Source organism: Rana temporaria, chromosome 3 (genome assembly GCF_905171775.1).
Source record: "Rana temporaria chromosome 3, aRanTem1.1, whole genome shotgun sequence".
NCBI lineage: Eukaryota > Metazoa > Chordata > Amphibia > Anura > Ranidae > Rana > Rana temporaria.
Window position 1 is genome coordinate 222,962,435 of NC_053491.1, and position 16,079 is coordinate 222,978,513.

At 37.7% G+C, this 16,079-nt stretch overlaps 1 protein-coding gene across 2 annotated transcripts in view; it reads right to left on the reverse strand.

Moving 5' to 3' along the window:
* Positions 1 to 16,079, reverse strand: part of ANO4 (anoctamin 4) — a 282,473-nt gene that overhangs the window by 55,667 nt on the left and 210,727 nt on the right. For both annotated transcript variants that reach the window (XM_040344320.1, XM_040344322.1), the window contains 4 exons: positions 15,914 to 15,996; positions 12,437 to 12,577; positions 10,983 to 11,147; positions 10,602 to 10,638 (listed from right to left, as the gene is read on the reverse strand). In XM_040344320.1, the coding sequence (XP_040200254.1) occupies positions 10,602 to 10,638; positions 10,983 to 11,147; positions 12,437 to 12,577; positions 15,914 to 15,996 (426 nt within the window). The remainder of the gene's footprint in view (positions 1 to 10,601; positions 10,639 to 10,982; positions 11,148 to 12,436; positions 12,578 to 15,913; positions 15,997 to 16,079) is intronic.

The following is a 16,079-nucleotide window of genomic DNA, read 5'->3' on the forward strand; positions in this document are numbered from 1 at the left end:
GACACTCCCCATTGAGAATGTCCAATAGGACGAAACGCGTCTGGAGGCAGCGTCAGTGACGTCATCACGCCGAGGAGGAGGGCTCCGTAAGCCGGCCGGCTTTTTTTACCTGTTTACATGCTGTGTTTATACTGTCTAAGTGTAAGTACATTACTTTTTTTAATAAATCTGTTACCTACGATATCACGCTATTGCGTCCCTTTCTATCTTCCTGCCTGCATGTGAACCGGATTGGGTTACGCTTATCGTGTTACTGTGATTATTGATGAGGTGCGGGGTGTCCTAAATCGCAAACAAGCACCATTTCCAACTCCAAGGCTGCCATTTGATTGGGAATCTTGAAACATCTTAGCCCAGGGGATTCAAAGGCCGTGGCTGGGCTATAGCCAATTGCACTAAAAGCTTGCTATCTGGTAAGCTGATATACAATTCCGGTGGTGGGATCTCACACATTGTATGCATGTCACCTGGTGCATTGAAAAGCTAAACATCTCTACATGCAAATCAGCCTTTGATCAATACAGCGATTCTGCCTTTTGTTTGAGAACCAATCTAAAATCCACTTACTCATACCATTTGTGGACTGTTGAACTATTATATTCATTTTTTTGTTGATACTTGGCGCGGCTTTTTATATTGTTTTACCATAACAAATCGACTGATGGTCTGAGAGTGTGGATAATAGAGCAAATACCCAACAAACTAACTGAAGCTGAAAGATTCCATCGACTATGCGAAAGAGAAACTTTCTGGATATATACTCTCGATGCCCTTAGGCCAGGAGGCCTTAATGAAGAGCTTGAAGTCTCCACTATCCTTTAAAAAAAAAAAAAAAAATTTGTATCCATCATTTTTTATCCATCATCTTTCCGTCCTGTTCCGTCCATTTTTTCATCTTATATATATATGTTTTTTATATATATATATATATATATATATATATACATATAATTATACCCAATTTTTATCCACATTTACATTTCTAAACATATAATACAATATATCTTATATTACACACCCCCCTTACATATATTTTATATAATTTTCATATAATTTCATATAATATAATCTATTTTCAACTACACCAATAAAATTTATTTCCATAACACCTTTCCTCATCCTCACTTTTATTTTTATTTTTATTTTTATTTTTATTTTTGCTTTTATGTTCATTTTTATATTTAATTTTATTTTTATTTTCGTTTTTATTATTGTTTTTTATTTTCCATTTTTATTTTTATTTTTATTTTTATTTTTATTTTTATTTTTATTTTTGTCCTTATTTTTTATTTTTATTTTTACTTTTACAATTATTTTTATTTTCATGTTACCACATTCATCCCCCCCCCTTTTTTTGTTCCATATATCCTCACTTCACCACCATAATAAAAATTTAAAATTTAAAAATGTTACCCTCATTTTTTTATTTTTTTATTATTTTTTTATAGACCAATATTTTTATATATATGATTAAAATTTGTTTTTATATATATAATTTCTATCCATATTTTTTGTAATTTTGGCGCGTTATGTATGCATGTATAGTATTTCCAATATCCGGCATTCCCTCCCCATCTTTTTTCTTCTTTGGCTTAATAAAGATCTCTTATAGTATCAATTCCTCTATATAGAGGACATTATACTATTTGGCCACAAGATGGCAACCTATGACAGGCATATAAAAATGTGCTGTAGTGACCCCTACAGCCAGCTTGACAAAGGTGCGCGCTGTGTGTACGTTCCCCTATCGAACCACAGCACATGCACGGAAACGCGTCGCACATTGCTGTCTCCGGTCGATGACGTCATCATTCCCCCCGCAACCATAGCGTCCACAAGCGTGCGCTTCAACGTGCGCTCCGGCGGCTCCTCTGGCACATCTGTGCGCTCACATCCTCACAACCAAGCGCATGGACCCAGCTAGACAACACCAGCAACACAGCCAAATACCAGCGCTGTGACAGAGACCCAAGGACACTCAAATCTATCGGTTGGGCCCTGACGGAATCAAAGGACAACAAACCACATGCCTGAAACTTTACAAATACAGTGAGTACTTTTATTTCTATCTCCAATACAAATAAATAGCTGTACAGTTTAACCAATGGCGCCTGCTCCTCTTTGATTGTTTCTTTCATCATATGTACCTGAGTGTCGCTTCAGCTCCTTCTGCATGGCTGCCTGGTTTTAACAGACTGTAAACTCATGTTACAAGCTCACCTAGCTTACAGGACTTTGCACCAAGGACTCTTTTTTCTTTACATGTTATACCACATGCGCTTTATTGTACTTAATTGTCTACACCCTAGGAGCATTGTTTATATAGCAGCAGTGGTTCACTGTCAAAAGGAGTCTGTGGTACGATTCAGTCCATTTATAAATGACCTTTGCATTTGCAACCCCTTTTTCACCCAGTATATATATATTATTAAGCTACTAATAAAGACAGTGGGCTACCATACGTAGGTGGTTTTTTTATATACCCACAAATCAGGCTTACAACATAGTTTGTCTGTAACAAATGCTAAAATAACTCTCATCCTACATAATAGTGTATGGATATACATGCATAGATAGCAACCTATATACAGATAAATCTATCTGATTTTACATTCTCAGCATCATTTTTATTTTTATTTTTATTTTACATTTTTATCTATATAATTTTTATACATATTTTTATTCTTATACATTTTTTTATTCATCTCATTCCTACATCTCTTTTTTTATTGTATTTTTATCTGTCTTATGGTAAGATGGATTTTCTATCAGAGCTAGAGTCACAAAAATACAATATCCTAGACACTTTGTACTCTCACCTACCCACCACCTTATTTTTATCAGATGTTACATTAAGCAAGAATATCAGATACAAATTGTGTGGCTATTTTAAAAAATTAGAGCGCACCATCCATTCTACCAATTCACAGTGGTGGGACAGATATTTCCTGCAAAAATATTTAGACAACAGGATTACCCCTAGAGGACTAAGAGTTCTAAAGAATTGCTCTTTCCTTGGTGAAAATGATGCCAAGGAGTGGAACAGTTTAGCTGAATTCTGTACCACGAAATGGATAGACATCTTGATCAAACACAGAACAGCGAAGTTTGAGCAGCTACAAAATGCTGTTATTTCTTTATGCTCTCTAATTATAGACACAGGACACACAGTCCCGTCCTCTTGGCAGGACATACTAAAAAAGAACACTAAAAAACTAGAGGGAGACTTAATCTACAACAAACTAGGTAAATTCAGACGCGACATTAAGGACTACACAAGCAATAGAGTCTTTAGCTGGATGGACAAACAATCCAATACTATCACTCAAGCTTCCCAACAACACCCAGCTCAAGCTTTACCACAACTCAGAAGCCCTCCCAATACCACATTATGTTCACAACAACCTCCACCGTTAATGTCGCTCAATTTAAAACACCCAATCCACTCCACTCACCATTTTAAATCCACACCGAACATAAAACCCATCCCTCCGAAAACACTCTCCTCAAAAAAACACTCGGGCACCAAGTCATCTCAAAATCAATTGATAGCAAAGTTGGGTTCTTTCTACAATCGTGACCAAGCCAAATATCTAGAGAGAAAACGTACCTCCAAGACTGATGGTGATAATGACCAATCATGTCATATGATCATGGGTTCCCCTAACCCAAATGATCCTATTTCCACCGACCCACCTCTAAACGCACCGTCGAGCACCAACAATACAGTACCTAATATCCCTTGCTTCGAAACATCTTCCATTCCATCCACTTGTGATTCCATCCCCAGCATGACAAATGCACGGATGGTTTCTGGTGGAAAAAAACACCCAACCGTCTCTCTTCCTCGGCCCGTTTCTCCTTTTTTAGGGGCACGCCCCTCTCCGGCCTCAAAAAGCAAAAGAAAGTTTTCAGAAGAGGTTGCAGAGGGGGCAGTAACAAACACAGAGGAGAAATTACCCAAATATCCCAAACGGTCAAAATCTACAACTTGTCCAAACACAACCTCACCACAGGTGAAACTTCCTTACTCAATCGAGGATTAAACTTTGCACCATCCAATAAGCCTGACCCATTTACACTTTTCAAAGATCTCAACAGATTTGTACGCAACCTCACTCTTAAGAGATTCTTTTTGATGAAAGACTCCAAAAACAGAGTGACTGAAGACATAAGTTCACTCGTGGGTCTATTAGACACATCCTCCAATAGTGTGGACATAGATTTTGACCTTGATCTTATTGATCAACTAGAAGTTCTAACTCAGCATGATCCTGATAACACCTTGGACCTGTTCACCCAACATCTACATTCCTCACCACCCATCATCCACACCACCCTGAAACCCATATCAAACTTCTATCCCTACCACTCCAAAGGACCCCATCTGACAACATTCTATAATATGGTGTTTTCAGATATTAAAAAGATGTGCACCAATCCTTCCCGCCAACCTTCACACTTAGGTTACCTTTCAACCGAAGAAAATGGAGCGTTACTATCTCTTTCTAAGAATGACAGTATAATCATTAAGACTGCTGATAAAGGCGGAGGTATAGTCATACAAGATCGTGCTGATTACATATCAGAAGCTGAACGCTTGTTGAATGACGTCTCCACTTACAAAAAACTCAGCCAGGACCCACTCCCACAGTTCCGCACCATCAAGGACGAACTAGTAAAAACTGCCACAAGGGATAACATTATCTCTAAAAAAGAGGCTTCTTTTATGATTAAAGAATTTTATAACACACCCTATTTTTATCATATTCCCAAAATCCATAAAAACACCACACACCCTCCTGGCAGACCTATCATTGCCGCCATGGATACTCTAACTTCAGGCCTCTCGAAATATATAGATCACTACCTACAACCATTGGCCCAAGGCCTACGTTCTTACATCCGAGACGGCTCACACCTTCTAGAGTCATTAAAAACCTATGTGTGGGAGAAGAATTACACATGGATGTCACTAGACGTATCATCTTTGTACACCTCGATCCCCCATGAGTTTGGCCTAGCTGCCACCTACCATTTCTTAGCAGAGAATCCATACATGAGCAATGCTCAAGCCAAATTTATTATGGATTGTACCCAATTCTGCTTAACACACAACTATTTTTTATTCAATGAAAACTTTTATCTACAAACCACGGGCACTGCGATGGGCGCAAATTTTGCTCCATCATACGCCAACCTAGCCATGGGGTTGTGGGAGGATAGATACATTTGGTCCAACAATCCCCACTCCAGGCATTTGATATACTATGGCAGGTTCATAGATGATATCATTATTATTTGGGATGGTGATACAGAGGAAACCCGAACTTTCGTAGACCACTGCAACAACAATCCGCATGGTCTATCATTCACATTTGTACATGATCATAATAAATTAATATTCTTAGATCTTGAATTATATCACTATAATGGAAAAATCGAAGCAAGAACCCACTTCAAACCAACTGCAGGTAACTCACTACTCCACTACAAAAGCTGTCATCACAAAAAATGGATAGACAACATTCCCAAGGGCCAATTCTGCCGCCTTAAGCGAAATTGCACACAACATAAAGACTATGAAGATCAGAGTGTTTTTATGAAGAAAAAATTGCTTGACAAAAAATACCCAGCGTCCCTAGTTAACCAAGCGTACAACTATTACCATGATCCAAAACCTCCGACAACCGTCCAAAAAACAGTACCAATACAGCAGACCAGGTTCATAACAAAATTCCACACCAGTCATAAAGACATGGAAGCAATCCTCAAGAGACACTGGCCCATTCTATTAGAGGACGTACATCTAAAAACTATATTACCAGAAGTTCCCACCACCACCTACCGTCGAGCCACAAGCATTAAAAACAAAATCGCTCCGAGTAAATTGAAGAAAACACCCACACAAGAATTCATCCCAATGATCTCTATACTAGGGATGTATCAATGCAAAAAACCCACTTGCAAAACTTGCAAATTTGTTGAACATGGGCAAAAGAGTTTTTGCAGCAAAGGAAAAACATATACATTCAAAGAATTCTACAACTGTGGGTCTGAATTCGTGATCTATGCCCTACACTGTCCTTGTGAACTTCTTTACGTTGGTCGAACCATAAGGCCTCTGCGCCAACGTTTTGGTGAACACAGAAGAAAGGTAGAGGGAGGCAGGGACAAACATAGTGTCCCACGTCATTTTCTAGAACACCATAACAAATCGACTGATGGTCTGAGAGTGTGGATAATAGAGCAAATACCCAACAAACTAACTGAAGCTGAAAGATTCCATCGACTATGCGAAAGAGAAACTTTCTGGATATATACTCTCGATGCCCTTAGGCCAGGAGGCCTTAATGAAGAGCTTGAAGTCTCCACTATCCTTTAAAAAAAAAAAAATAAATTTTATCCATCATTTTTTATCCATCATCTTTCCGTCCTGTTCCGTCCATTTTTTCATCTTATATATATATGTTTTTTTTATATATATATATATATATATACATATAATTATACCCAATTTTTATCCACATTTACATTTCTAAACATATAATACAATATATCTTATATTACACACCCCCCTTACATATATTTTATATAATTTTCATATAATTTCATATAATATAATCTATTTTCAACTACACCAATAAAATTTATTTCCATAACACCTTTCCTCATCCTCATTTTTATTTTTATTTTTATTTTTATTTTTGCTTTTATGTTCATTTTTATATTTAATTTTATTTTTATTTTCGTTTTTATTATTGTTTTTTATTTTCCATTTTTATTTTTATTTTTATTTTTGTCCTTATTTTTTATTTTTATTTTTACTTTTACAATTATTTTTATTTTCATGTTACCACATTCATCCCCCCCCCCTTTTTTTGTTCCATATATCCTCACTTCACCACCATAATAAAAATTTAAAATTTAAAAATGTTACCCTCATTTTTTTATTTTTTTATTATTTTTTTATAGACCAATATTTTTATATATATGATTAAAATTTGTTTTTATATATATAATTTCTATCCATATTTTTTGTAATTTTGGCGCGTTATGTATGCATGTATAGTATTTCCAATATCCGGCATTCCCTCCCCATCTTTTTTCTTCTTTGGCTTAATAAAGATCTCTTATAGTATCAATTCCTCTATATAGAGGACATTATACTATTTGGCCACAAGATGGCAACCTATGAGAGGCATATAAAAATGTGCTGTAGTGACCCCTACAGCCAGCTTGACAAAGGTGCGCGCTGTGTGTACGTTCCCCTATCGAACCACAGCACATGCACGGAAACGCGTCGCACATTGCTGTCTCCGGTCGATGACGTCATCATTCCCCCCGCAACCATAGCGTCCACAAGCGTGCGCTTCAACGTGCGCTCCGGCGGCTCCTCTGGCACATCTGTGCGCTCACATCCTCACAACCAAGCGCATGGACCCAGCTAGACAACACCAGCAACACAGCCAAATACCAGCGCTGTGACAGAGACCCAAGGACACTCAAATCTATCGGTTGGGCCCTGACGGAATCAAAGGACAACAAACCACATGCCTGAAACTTTACAAATACAGTGAGTACTTTTATTTCTATCTCCAATACAAATAAATAGCTGTACAGTTTAACCAATGGCGCCTGCTCCTCTTTGATTGTTTCTTTCATCATATGTACCTGAGTGTCGCTTCAGCTCCTTCTGCATGGCTGCCTGGTTTTAACAGACTGTAAACTCATGTTACAAGCTCACCTAGCTTACAGGACTTTGCACCAAGGACTCTTTTTTCTTTACATGTTATACCACATGCGCTTTATTGTACTTAATTGTCATTACCCTTTTAGGCCTACATGAAATACATTAAGCCCACCGTTTTTTGAAAATAAGAAACTTTGAATTCTGCAACGATATATAACTGTATAAAATAAATCTTTTGCAAGCACTGCACTATTAATGTTTATTTTTGAAAAAATTGTAAATGAAAGTGAATGCTGAGTTTCTCACCAAAACTAACTTTTAAGGTAGGCTAAGTTTATATTTTTACAATGACATTTGTTTTTATTACAGTTTTCTGTGGATTGTGCACACCCAACAATCGATGGTGATAATTTTTGAGAATGAAAAAAAAAAAAAAAAAAAGACTATTGTTTGCCCTCCTTATAGAACCTCTGGCCCAAAAAATAAGAGCGGACCCCAAGGTGATGGGTATAGAATTGGGCGGTGTAAAACACAAATTATGTCTATATGCGGACGACATCTTATTGTTCCTCTCGTCTCCCCAAGTTTCTGGTCCCAACCTAACCCCAATTTTGCACCAATTTGCGTCTTTTTCGGGATTAGTGATAAATCCTAAGAAATGTCTGGCCCTCAACGTTTCACTTTCCAGCACAGAATTGAATGCGGCGAAAGTGGGTCTTCCCTTTGAATGGCCAGCCAAAAGCATCCCTTATTTAGGAATACACCTCACTGCTGATATACTAGATCTATACTCTTACAATTATCCTGCACTTTTGAAACACATAACAAGTCTTTTACACTCGTGGACCCAACTCCCCTTATCTTGGTTCGGTAGAATTAATGCAACAAAAATGACCATACTGCCCAAGCTCCTATATCTCTTTAGGGTACTCCCCATACCCATTCCAGCGCATTTTCTTAGAATAGTACAAAAACGGGTCTCCACCTTCATCTGGGGTTCCTCCAGGCCAAGAATCAAATCACAAGTCCTACATCTCCCCAAGACGGCAGGTGGGCTCGGTTATCCCAACTTTGCCCGTTATTACCAAGCAGCGCAACTGGCAATGTTAACAAAATATCATGCCAATACTGAGGTGCCACTTTGGGTATCAATAGAAGCAGTGGAAAGCGACCCTATTTCTATATCTAATTTGTTGTGGATCTCTCCAAAGTTACGTAAGCATATTACCAACCCAGTCACGAAGCACTCGCTTTCCTTATGGAATGCACTTAAATCCAAACATCACCTAATGTCTCCTTTAACCCCGTTACTGTCCTTTAACAAAAACCCGGCATTCTACCCGGCTTGGGTCTTTCCCAGTTCCTTTAAAGAATGGGTGGATAGGGACTGCACACTCAAATACAAATGTTTTGATTCAATGTCAATGACCCCCTTCCCATCTATGTGCACAAAATACGGGATACCATCGAAGGAAATCTTTAGATATTTACAGATTAAAATTTTTTTCCAACCCCCTACTAACTCAGCATACTTGCCGAACAAATTCACAATTTTTGAAAATGTGTGTGATAAGAATCCTCATGCTAGAAAAGTGGTTTCAGCCCTATACTCGCAGCTACTTTTACAATCAGACAAGGGGAAGCTATCATATGTCCGTAAATGGGAGGAAGACTTGGGCACAGAACTGAATGGGAGGGAGTGGGAGCAAATATGGACCAACACTAAAACAGCTTCTTCTAATGTGCTAGCAGCGGAAACGAACTATAAAGTAATATCCAGGTGGTACTTGGTGCCGACTAGAGTGGCCAAATTCTCTAGTAATTATTCTGATCAATGCTTTAGAGATTGTTCTGGTACGGGAACATATATTCATATATGGTGGTCGTGCCCAAAGGCACAGGTATTTTGGTCAGAAGTTTTCCAAACAATAGAAATCCTCACTAAAACTTCCCTCCCTATGGATCCTAAATTGGCATTACTTAATTTAAAACCACACAATTTGTCGCATATGCAATTCAACCTGATTAAACAGCTCCTTACGGCAGCAAAACAAACAATAGCGAAAGCATGGAGATCTCCTAATTTATTAATGAGCGAAGTAGTCAATAGAATGAACACAGCAATGAAGTATGCCAAAATGTCGGCCATTGAATTGGATGCGATCACCAGATTTGAATGTATATGGGAACCCTGGATTAATCTCACAATGCAGAACACATTTGTTAATGCGGTAATGATGCCATGGTAGTCCAGCCATTGAATAGACAGCCTGACTTTTCTAACCAAAATGCAGATGGATCCCCGGTCTAGTCCTGCAGAGCCCTCTATCCCTTCCTCCTTCCCTTACCTTCCCTCTTTTAATTTAATGCTTTATAATTTTCCTTTTTACTTTTTTTTTCCTTATTACCTCGCATCTGCGACTTCTATTTACCTAAGATATTAGGAAAATACAACATCAACTAGATGCCTCTAACATCTTGGAAGTAGTACAGCACCTGGAACGAAGTTCAAATATTACACAGCAAGACCTCTGATATCCAAAACATGTCCTGATGGACTTCTCTGTTAATCTTTTGAATTTATTTTGATCGGATTTCCATGAATGATTTTTATATGTGATGTAGATGTTATGCTTCATTATATAATACTTCAGTATTTTCCTCTGTATACGCTAATACTATTTGAAGACTCTGTATACTTGTTGTTACTATTACACAATAAAGATATATTGACACGGAAAAAAAAAAAAGACACATTTGCAATGGAATACAAGAAAAGTATATAGGAAGTGGCTTGGAGACCCATGTAATGTGTTTTTTCAAGCTCCTAAAGTAAGCTTTTGAATAATTTTACAAATATGAAGAGAAAACAGCAGAAGAATATAATGAAATGTGGTATTATACTTACCAAGGTTAGTGAGGATGAGTGCAACTTTTTCATAGAGCTGCAAAATAGGTCCAAAAGAAAATTTTAGCTTCAAGTTATTGTATAGCTATTTTTAAATGTATCAACAGTAAAAACAACAAAATATTAATAATAATAAAAAAAATAAAAATAGAATCTAGAAATCCACTTTTAGCTTTTGAATGTTCCGAATATTTAGAGCAATTTGACTTATTACAGGCATTATCTAATTAAATACGAGAACACATAATTATTTAAAAGCATTGATTTTCTGTAAGCTCCCAGGCTGGATGAGACTCAGCCCTAACATTTCACATTAAGGAAACTCTCATGTTTCGGCTCACAGACAAATCAAGTACTAAAAAGTTATAAATAGCATCTTACCACATTCAGTAGCATAATGATGCAAAAGTTGATACACACTGCAGTCCCTGTGGTAGCAACCTGAGAATTATTCCTGATTAAGGCCCATTTAAAGGCAGCAAATGTACTGACAGTCACAACACGATATATTACAATGCCGAAAACAGCAGCAATTACCACACAAATCTAAAAAGCAAGAAGAAGAAGAAACAAAGCAGCTGTTAGAAACAGTATACTCTCCAACTCCATTAGAAAGGCAATATGACTTATGATAACATATCAAAAATACAATTTTTATTCACGAGAACCTACATAATATTAATATTCCAGGCTGCTATTGCTGAGATTCTCCTGAAAAAAGCTAGTTGCCTGTCTGCATTTTGAGTCATTGAGTCAGTCCTGGAACAAGCATTTAGATCAGGGATATTAGAGTGAAGTTAGAAATCCTTATCTACATGCCTTGAGTGAAGAGTCATATGCATTAAACATTTTGTCCCAAATGGTAAAGTAGTAGGAACAGTGCAGTCAATGTGTTTAAAAGGGGAATCAGGTTCCCCCTTCTTCAGGGCTATTAAATGATAAGTCAACTTCAATATTTTTTTTTTTAAATGCACATTTATTTGCAGGTAAAATAAAATGTGCATTTATTATATTTTATTTGAAGCCTGTAAAGCATTGTACCAGCAATAAGCAAATCACTGGTGCTATGCAGGTCGCAAGCAAATCTGCCAGTGTATCTGCGTGCCCGTATATATCCCGTAGGCGCAAGCAGATACAATCTGACAGGAAGAGAGAGTGAACTAACACGGCGTGCCACAGCACTGTGGTAGTTCATTGAAAAATACAAGCCGACAGCTGCAAAGGCTGCCCGACCTTGTAGTTTTTTCATTCAGACTGTGAATGAGTGACACGGCCGGGAGTTGTCCCGCTTGGACACATTTTTTTTTTAATTGTGACAGCTAGCGGGGGGAGGCGGTCTAGCTGTCAGATTAGGGAGGCCCGTTCGTTACATGTTACACCCTGTATATGGGTGTAACGTGTTAAAAAAGGTGAACTTTATTTATTTTTTTGGTGTCTGAATTTTTTACCATGTGTTATTAAAAATAAAATATCTCACATTCTGCAAAACCCAAGACAGAGCATCCCTAGCAGACCCCGATTCCACAGCATACACCAAATCTAATATCTTTATTCAACCTGACTACCAGGAAACTAGAATGTTCAAAAGTAGAGGTCCGTAATGGCAGTCTATGTTCTCTTTAATCAAAAAAAATCAATGAGCTAAATAAATACGCATTAATCTCATCACGACAAGCTTGGTTATGTTTTGCCTTCTAGATCAGCTGGAGTATTTGCTAGGTTAACTTTTATAGACATATCTCTCTTTGTGTTCTAAAACTATATTATGAATTATTTTCTTCTATTCTATTGTCTATTTCTTCTAAAATAACATATTATCATTAAAAATAACAAACCATAAAAAATATTCCAGAAGCAGAAACAACAAGTCTGCTACATTTATCTGCAAAGGCTTGGTAAGGCTCCGGCTTTCCTGATATTGGGTTTAGCCGCTCTTTTTTGGAGTATTTGGCTTCAAATTGAGGGCGGATCTCTTCCTGTATTTGAAGGAACAAATTAAAGAAAAAAAATTATATTTGTATAATATATAGAAAAAAAAGTAGTATAGAAAATAACAGTTTCTATAAAATAACATGTTTCCTAATAACACAGTCTATGCCTTACTGAGTACTGTTAGTGCTGGTTCAGGGTAGAGGGACCATGCCTCTTAATAGCCCACCCATCCCGGAAAAATACTGACAAATCTGTGCTCCGTCGCCACATCTCTGCTGCAGCAGTCTATTCTGAGTAACCTCCTGTGTTGTAACTTACCCAGGTGGATGTTGTCACTGTTCCTCCTCCATGTAATAGTGTTCAGGCCTGACAATTGCTGCTCTGTCCAAACAGATGGGGGAGTGCACATGCTTTCCCATACCTAGATGCCCTGTTCCATTAGAGCAATGCAGCAAAGTCTTCAGCGGAGCAGGAGGGCAGTGATGCGCAAGTATATCTTACTGGGCAGGGCACTGCGACATCTTTTGCAGCGCAGTAACCCATTGTATACAATTATAATCCATTTTGCAGTGGTTTAACAGGAGTAGAGTGAATTCTGATTGGTTTTGTTTGCATACTTGATTAAACTAAGGCATTTAAAGTCACGTAGAAATGAACAGGCCACACACTGATGCCAGCACCAATTTAAAATCACTGTGTTGCCATTCAATAAATGAGCTGTAAACTATATATCTCCCCCATGTGACTCTCCTGTACGTCATGTGGTGCAGCTCAAGGTTCTTGACTGACAGAGTAGCACTTCCCCATTGATTCTCTGTTTATCGATGCAGTTAACATAAATTCCACCCCATGGTTCCATAGGAAATAAGAAGAGCTTTGCTGTTAATCAGAAATATTGAGCCACTTCTCATGACCCTGGGACTTTTTAATTTTTTATACTGATTCTAAATAAATTTAATTAAGGATTGTTTTATTAAGTTTTTAGTAACATAATGTTCTTTACAATATGAATAGGTCACATGACTGCCATAGCACCATTCGGCTCTATGCAGACCAGGGCAAAGGAGACACAACACTGTGGTGATGTGTGAATGATGTCACATGCTGAAGATGAACTTCGCCCTCATATTTCATATGAACTTACTGAATAACTGCATGCAGATCATATGACCAAATACTGTATGAATAGAAATTTAAAAAAGTATTTGTCAGCATTCTAATTTATCAATATATAGAGCAAATTCTAATGATAACACGCACTAGACATATACTAAATTGTGTGCTTACAGATTTAGATTTTTGGATACACTCCAATCCCTGAGCCAACTGAACTGCCAGGCAAGTAACATTTATATAACATACTTTTTATGTCTTTTAAAGTGGGACTTCAACAAAATCAATTTGTGTAAATTTAAATATAGTTAAGTAGTGTAAGACCTATTATGTTTATATTGTTGTGTTCCTTCATTTCCTGTAAATAGGTATGTAGCATGCTTTATTTACCTTGCAAAAGGCTGCAAAAAAAAGCACTTTTATGTTAACAGGGGATGTATAATATGATACAGAAGTCCTATCAGGAGGAGCTACCGATACACTTTACTCTTATAGACCGATACAGTAAAATATTGGAATTTTTTTAGGTTTGGCCACTCATTGATATAATTGCCGGACAACATCATATGTGTATGTAAGCAGTAACATTTTCTTGACTTTCATTTAAAAAGTCGTATTCACTTTAAAATCGAGTCCCACCTATTTTGTACATGTCCAATCAATGTCATGTCCATCCCTAATGCTTTTTAACCACTTAAGGACCCATTCACGCCGATATACGTTGGCAGAATGGCACGGCTTGGCACAATCACGTACCTGTACGTGTCTCTTTAAGCCCAGCCGTGCGGGCCCGCGACCCGGTCCGAAGCTCCGTGACTGCGCCCGCGGGACCCGCAGACCTGATCGCCGCTGGTGTCCTGCGATCGGTCACCGCAGCTGAAGAACGGGGAGAGGTGTGTGTAAACACACCTTCCCCGCTCTTCACAGTGGCACTGTCATTGATCGTCTGTTCCCTGATATAGGGAAAGGCGATCAATGATGTCACACTTCCAGCCCCGCCCCCCTACAGTTAGAAAAACATATGAGGTCACACTGAACCCCTTCAGCGCCCCTAGTGGTTAACTCCCAAACTGCAATTGTCATTTTCACAGTAAACAATGCATTTTTATAACACTTTTTGCTGTGAAAATTACAATAGTCACAAAAATGTGTCAAAATTGTCCGATGTGTCTGCCATAATGTCGCAGTCATGAAAAAAATCGCTAATCGCCACCATTAGTAGTAAAAAAAAAAATATTAATAAAAATGCAATAAAACTATACCCTATTTTGTAAACGGTATAAATTTTGCGCAAACCTATCGATAAGCGCTTATTGCTATTTTTTTTTACCAAAAATAGGTAGAAGAATACATATCGGCCTAAACTGAGGAAAAAATATGTTTTTTAGATATTTTTGGGGTATATTGATTATAGCAAAAAGTAAAAAATATTATTAATATAATTATTTTCAAAATTGTCGCTCTATTTTTGTTTAAAGCGCAAAAAATTAAAATCGCAGAGGTGATCAAATAGCACCAAAAGAAAGATTTGTAGGAAAAAAAGGACGCCAGTTTTGTTTGGGAGCCACTTCGCACGACCGCGCAATTGTCGCTTAAAGGCGACGCAGTGCTGAATCGCAAAAAGGGGCAAGGTCCTTAACCTACATAATGGTCCGGGTCTTAAGTGGTTAAAAAAAAATATTAAGTATGCTTTTGCCTTTATTTTTTGCAGCACCGGTCACCTAGGTGATTTCAACACTAAGCGATTTGCATGTACTCCTGGGATATCAATGTTATCTATCCCAGGAGTTCATGCAAGTCGTATAGTGACAAAATCTTGCGTTATTTCCTGCTTTCCCCAACATCTATTAGTCCTCTGATTGATAGGTTGCTATAGCAATGGGATGGGAAATTTTGTTGTTGCCGCCATTGCTATGGTAGGCTGTCAGGAAGAGAGAGTGGCATTACTGCGCAGGCATGATATCGGGAGGTGCATGCTGGGTAGCCAACTGCGCTGAATCCCGGGAAATTAAGAGAAGAGGGCTTCAGATTCCCACAGTAGAGATGGAACCTGCCTGCTTCCGAGATCTGATCAGTTTTCCACTATTTAAACATAAACTAAAAGGAACAAATACAATATATGGTATTATGTAAATGTTGCAGTATAAGTGTACACAATTATAGAAGAGTGTTTTAAAAAAATGATTTGGGGGATGGAACTCAGCTTTAAATACCACATATTGTACATGTACAATAGCCTGTCTGCTAGTGAAACCTGTAACTTTTACCTCTTCTTCTTCCCAGTCTATTAAATCCCAATCATAGGCAATCACCGCTCTTCTTCGTTTCCAAAACTCCAGAAAAACAGTTGCTAAAATATAATTATAGTAATTTAGGACAATAAAAGAACACATAAAAATATACACCCCTTATATTTTAAGCTGTGCATTTTTT